At 43.7% G+C, this 6432-nt stretch overlaps 3 protein-coding genes across 3 annotated transcripts; 1 reads left to right on the forward strand and 2 right to left on the reverse strand.

Moving 5' to 3' along the window:
* Positions 1-28: 28 nt before the first annotated feature.
* VTP01DRAFT_5190 (uncharacterized protein) lies at positions 29-821 on the reverse strand (the record flags this gene model as incomplete). Its single annotated transcript, XM_069383955.1, has 2 exons — positions 29-575; positions 658-821. 2 exons carry the CDS (start codon positions 819-821, stop codon positions 29-31), a joined length of 711 nt encoding a protein of 236 aa, XP_069235790.1.
* Positions 822-1071: 250 nt separating this feature from the next.
* On the forward strand, positions 1072-4059 carry VTP01DRAFT_5191 (uncharacterized protein; the record flags this gene model as incomplete). Its single annotated transcript, XM_069383956.1, has 6 exons — positions 1072-1251; positions 1323-1750; positions 1786-2357; positions 3685-3800; positions 3863-3946; positions 4036-4059. 6 exons carry the CDS (start codon positions 1072-1074, stop codon positions 4057-4059), a joined length of 1404 nt encoding a protein of 467 aa, XP_069235791.1.
* A 421-nt stretch (positions 4060-4480) lies between these two features.
* VTP01DRAFT_5192 (uncharacterized protein) lies at positions 4481-6408 on the reverse strand (the record flags this gene model as incomplete). The annotated part of the gene is made up of 11 exons (XM_069383957.1): positions 4481-4551; positions 4641-4707; positions 4823-4965; positions 5042-5191; positions 5238-5299; positions 5364-5486; positions 5544-5650; positions 5725-5881; positions 5948-6051; positions 6118-6268; positions 6359-6408. The coding sequence occupies 11 exons, from the start codon at positions 6406-6408 to the stop codon at positions 4481-4483; spliced, it is 1185 nt and encodes a 394-aa protein (XP_069235792.1).
* Between the last annotated feature and the right edge of the window lie 24 nt (positions 6409-6432).

The raw sequence follows: 6432 nt of genomic DNA on the forward strand, positions 1-6432 counted from the left end.
AAGTCTGAGAAGTCAGTATAATAACAATTCAACCAATACTTCTTGATGCTGTGCTTGTAATTCTATTCCAGCTTATGTCAGACACGACATTTATCATGACTTGACTATCTGGCGGAAAGTCAACAATAATCTGCTTTTTGTCAAATTTGTTTTCTTGCACTTTAACTAGTGCTTGTACCCATTCGCAAATTGCAGGAAACACGACATCTTCGATTGCCTTAATTCTTTGTTTCAATTCCTTTTCTGACATAGGAGTCAGTTGACCATCCCGGGTGTATTCTTCAAAGTTATTTAGTTTTCTAGGGAACATTAAGGTATAAGGAGCGGTATCATGTCTTTTGGATATCTTTGCATTCATTGCTAATTGCACACTAGGAACAAATATATCCCAGTCTTTAACAGCTCCTCTTATGCACTTCTTTAAGGATTGCACTGATGACTGTACCCAGCGTTTGGCTACACCATTTGCCCCTGGGTGGTATGGGGTAACGAGTCTGTGATCAAATCCTGTTGCTTTCGCCAGTTGTTTTATCAGAGTGTTCACAAACTCCGTTCCGTTATCCGACTGGAGATATCTGGGGAAACAGGCAGTTACTCCCCATAAAATTTGTTTCGAAAGATCCTGCCAGGAGCACATCCACAAACCTTTGTTCTTACCCGACTAGATGGCTACTGTATTTCCCACCAGCATTACCACACGACTTGACCGTCCTGTGGCATTTAAGAGTGAATAGAGGGTTGAAAGCAGACGACAAGTATCGTGCGACTTGAGTGTACCGTTTATTGGGAGCAGGGTGTCGTGGACAGAATAATAAGATCATAAATAAAAAATCTAAAAAATGTTGACCATGGTCTTCCCTGGTAAACTGTCATTAACAGACAAACTCCTCACGAAATATTTGATAAACCGATCAATAGTATAAATAGCCTTGGTCTGTAGATAGATATCTGGTTGTTCTGTTCTTCAGAATTAAAAAGTTAGGATACAGTTTCACTGTACTCTTACTGTTCGTTCCTTAGTGTATTGTCCACAAAATATCACATTTTTTTTACAGTGAATTCTGTTATAATATGTCTCTTTCTGCGCCTTCTTCCCCTGCTAGACAGGACACTGACACGGTTGACGTTGAGTCATCCTTGACCGACGTTAGCACTCTCAGTGAAGAGTCGCTGGCTTCTACGGAGCAAATCATAGCTGACGAGCATAGTCTACGTGACAGCTCAGAAGCAAACCTCACGGCTGCAAAGCCCGTGGAGGAAGCCCCTGAGGCAAACTACACTGCCCGCCTTGCTGGGGCAAAATAATCCTCTCTGCTCTGGAGGCGAAAAAAATTGCAGCTGAGAAGCTGTACAAAAACGCAATTCTCACTGATAAATCAGATGAAGAATGCGAGGGTCTATTGGGGAAACTCGAGAAGACCCTGAAAGCATATGAATCTTACAGGGATATTTGCAAAAGCAATTTTCCTAACCGCCTCGAGTTCTATGCTCATGAGGAGATTCATGCTAGGAACGCGGTCACCCGGCCAAACTTCAAAAACGATGGCCACGCGCCTACTCGTGTGCCAAAGGATTTGCCTGCCTTGCAAATCGTAGGAAGTGTTAAATGGCATCCAAATAAAGTTGTTCATATTTCCGCAGAAATGTTTCTGCGGGCATCTGAAAAGGAAATGAGAGCTACTTGCCTCGATCCTGCCGACCATTGGCAAACACAATTGCCCAAATGCTTGAATGATCAGCAACCCATATGGTATGATGGGATTTTATCCCGGAAAGCAAACACAGTTGGCGTGAACTGCGCAAAGAAGTTATTGCCCATTTTGACACTCCTGAGCAAATGCTCAATGGATGTCTACACGTGCTCGATCTACGTCAAAAGAATGAATCAGCAGCCAATTTCATGCAAAGATACTTGCAGAAGGCCATCGAAATTGGCATCGAAGCTGACACCCGTATATTGATTCCACACATGATACGAGGCGTCAAGAACGCCAAGACCGCCGGCAACTTTCTGCTTGCAAGATACGGCAAAAGATTTAACAAAATTCCTTTGCAAGATGCTGTCAATTTCCTTTCCAGTTTCCAGCTCGACGATGAGCAAAAAAGAGACCGCGAAGAAGATTCGCATACAACGACAAGGTTTAGCAAACCAATCAAGAAACCACGCATCACATCAAGCAAACTCGAGCATCAAAAGGGTCCCTGCACATATTGCAAACGCCCGTATACGGAAGGCCACCGTTGCGAGGAGTACCGAATCGCCAAAGCAGCAAAAGCTGCAAAAGAAAAACAACGCATCGCACGATCGGCTAAAAACGATGCCATGGACCTTGCGGCGCTCAACGACGCGCTCCTATGTAAGCCCAAACTATAACGCAACACGTTCGAAGGACGAAGTTAGAAAGGATAGAGGACTGATACCGGTCACCATAGAATCGCAACGCATACTTGCCCTTCTCGACCCCGGTGCAACGCATCGATGAAGAGCGTAGCAAATTGCGAAAAGTAATGCGATCTGCAGCCTTTGCGAATCATCGAATTCTCGAACACACCTTGGGATTGGCGAATCCGATCCCAAACGACGGTGTGAGACCAGTGCCAATGCTAGCAACTTTGTGATTTGTCAAGTGCGTGACTTCAAACATGGCCTATCGATCCTTTATGCCATTTCCTTAGGATTTAAGGCTAGAGGTGCCGGAAAAGTTACCACAGGGATAATTGGCTTGTGGCAGCCAAGCGTTCATAGCGACGTTGCTTTTTGATTCTTCGATGTCGGCTCTTCCTATCATACAGAAGCAGAATTCTGTAAGCGTTGGATTGTTCACCCACTAATAGGGAACGTGAGCTGGGTTTAGACCGTCGTGAGACAGGTTAGATTGACCCTACTGATTTCATCAGTAGGCGTCCCGACAGTAATTGTTAGTACGAGAGGAGCCCTTCATTCAGATAATTGGTTTTTGCGGTTGGTTGAAAGGCCAATGCCGCGAAGCTACCATCTGCTGGATAATGGCTGAAAGCCTCTAAGTCAGAATCCATGCTGGTTAAGGGACGCTAAAACCAGACCTTAAAAGCGCAAGAAAGTGCTTAAATAGATCTCTTATGAGGTCGAGTGCCTAATTTGAGGTTATCCTCTCAAGTTGAAAGGCTTGAGTCGGATACCTCTCATGTTAATGTCTAGCTTTAAGGTTGTAAATCTCAAGCAGACGACTTGAAATCGACGGGCTATTGTAAGCACTAGAGTAGCCTTTGTTGCTACGATGTGCTGAGATTAAGGCCTTGTCTTTAGATTTGTCTCCTCCTTTAGGGGGAGGCTCACATCTAATTCGAATTTCGAGTATGTATATTGGTATCGAACTTTTCTTCTAAAAAAATCTTTAACACTTTATAAAGCATTTCTTTTTTTCTTTGTCTGTTGGGTTTGGGACGGATCGGATACATTTTAGAGGAGGAAGAGAGGGACTTCCTTTTTTTTGCTGCATACGCCGAGCAGGGAGGGGTAGTGTTTTGAGGGTCTTGAAGGCTGACGTTGGGGTACAATTTGGTGCTATATGCTGATTCGTCTATATTCAGAGTTCCGACATTGAACTATCCAGATGGTAGCAGTTCTTGACTCCAGGGTTTGTATATATATAGCAATGTATGGAAACCGCCGGAGCGCAGCGTCTAAGATCTTTATGTATACAGGTGAAGCCTATGTGGCGAATGAGCTCTTCGTCAAGTTCCTCATACCGAAGGGCTTCGCCAAGACACGAGGCACGAACTTTGTTATTCCAGCTCCCGTGGCTGAAGATGCCACAGAGGTACTTGGAAGACCTGGAAGAGCGCAACGCATTCTAGCATTGTAACCCACGTTTGAATATAGACGGACGTGGGAGACCCGCAGGAGGAACTGGATGCCGCGCACCCACCGATAGAAGAGATGCAGCCGGCAACCACGCAGCTCAAGGTAAAAGAAGAGGCTATGCATCGGTTATTTGCATACGTTAAAGTCAACATACAGTTATGGTCCGGAAAAGCGACCTGGCTATTGAATAGCCTGCTGGCGATGATGGTGTCTAAGAAGACCAGACTGGAGACATCACAGAGTGGTCCCTTCTAAAACTCGTGGAAATGAAAAAGACCAACGCTGCCGCACTCCTCGCTAATGGAGTTCGAGGTGCTGTAAATCAGCGATGTAGTCTTCGATTATACCTCCGTTTACTGATATTATGTGATATTATCGCATCATGCACCGAAACAATAAATTCAACAAGGACGGCATAGTATATTCCTTTTTTTATTTCAAACAAATCTACAGCCAACCCACCCGGGACTTATATCAAAAATTCCCTTGTATCTTTCCCAGAATGTGTACTTACCGAATGTTGCATCCTTTTCAAGGAAAACTATTGCAAACAACCAATCAGCAATCCCAATTATCCCAACGGTTTTTTGCTATTCTCGTTTTGTTTCTTTTGCAAACTACACATAAATTACTTCTTCATCTCGACATGAACGGAGATCGACCGAATTTGCGACCTGTTCGTAGTCTTTCCTCTTCAAGAGCATCTTCTATGACGTTTGATAACTTCATTATATCAGTTAGACAACAAAGCGTAACACAGTTGATAACTTTTTTTGGAGCCTTTTTTGGAACTTACCCGATCCACAGGCAACCGAATTGGGGTATCGAAAGATGGAGCCATCATCTTCACCTTTTCCGTTCTGCTAAAGCTTCGTATCGACCGTTTGCATAACCGCGCACTTCTCAATACAATTTCCTGGCGGGGTTACCTTCATTATTGTCACCTTTTCAATATTCATGTTTCACCATATACCTTACCTGCACTAAATCCATCACTTGAAAGACACCCAACAAAACATCAAAGTTGGTATGGTCGACTGGTAAGAAAAAGGTACTCAAACGTTTCAAACGATACATTCCCTGATACCGCAAATCCATGACATACACATCGCACCGATGTCCTACAGTAGAAAAAGTTAGCATTTTGGTTTCGCATTTTCCATGTTCGGTTCCACACAAATGAATATCTTGCCGCACCTGCACAAACGATTCCGCATACTTCAATATCCAAGTCATCTGCCCCAGCCCTGATTGCTTCATTCATACAGTCCTTCATGGCATTCCCCAGTTTCAGCAGATGCTGCGCTGCTTCGTGGAGGTTTGCATTCCAACAATAGCAACACCTGACTGTGGTTTCCATCGCAGGAGAAAACGGTATAATCTGCTTTTTTACCCTCTGATTCTGGATCGAATCCTTGTCGCCGTCTACGCGAGCCCATCAGCACTCCGTTTGCTCTATGTAACCCTCTCTAGTTAGTTGATAATCAAAAACAGATCGTTCGTAAGAATCTCCACGTACCCTTCCGTATATATCAAGCGACTATTTTCAAAATACGATCTCAGGATGGTTACCAACGTATCCTTCAGGAACGTATCCTCGTTCACTTTCAACGTATTGTACTTATCACTGTATGCCTTCAAGCTATACGCATCCTCAGTAAATGGCATGGTAATGCAAGTTTCCTCGCTCTTTGCTTACAGTTCTCGGTATATATCGCGATACAGTCTGCTCGACGGTGTCTCATTCGTGTCCTTCTCCCATTCGATTAGCACCAGCTTTCCTTCTTCTTGACTACACCTGGTTGCCTAAGCATTTTATCTCCAATTAATTTGTTCTGTCATTCAACAAATACACAATACAAATGCAAATTTGTCATTACCTGGTTCAATTTATAACACCACAATACATCGCTTTCTGCCATACTTTTCATCACGTATTCGTACCTAATCTGCTTCATGGCTACCTCCAGAATTTCTCCTTCGAAGTTCAGGCCGATCTCGGGTGAGTTACTCAATAAAAAAACAAAATTCAAGGCTCTGTACTCCAAAAACAATATCTTCATTACTCTCCCTGACAGATGACTTAAAAATTATCACACTTACAGCTGTTCTGCCACTGAAAGTATCTTAAAGCGTTTGGCAGCCGTCAACACGTTTTGACGATATCGATGGAAAGCTGCTGTGATATCCATATCGTCTACAATCCACTTTTACCCAAAGCCAATCGTCAATTGCACATATCTCGACGCTTCCTCCAGTAGAATATCAGATACCTTCGTAGCATTATCCGGCTCTTCATAATGTTCAATGCCAGGACCGACCAGGTAATCAAACATATATTTCCTAGTGACGGTAACCGTGCAGGCACTTTCACTAGAGGAATGCTCATCTGGCTCGTACGTAGCATCGGAAGTGATGGTCTGTCTATCAACCTCAGAACTCTAGATTTGCACCGTTACAGAACTTGATGTATTCCCGATTCAATCCTTTAATACATACACTCTCTTTTGCTACCTCAATTTCCTTCTGTCCTGCCGCACCGCAATGCCGCTTCCTAGGTGCATGAATCTCTATTGATTCACGGTTTT

Source organism: Rhizomucor pusillus (assembly GCF_041956525.1).
Source record: "Rhizomucor pusillus strain CBS 183.67 unplaced genomic scaffold VTP01scaffold_20, whole genome shotgun sequence".
In the NCBI taxonomy this organism is placed as follows: domain Eukaryota; kingdom Fungi; phylum Mucoromycota; class Mucoromycetes; order Mucorales; family Lichtheimiaceae; genus Rhizomucor; species Rhizomucor pusillus.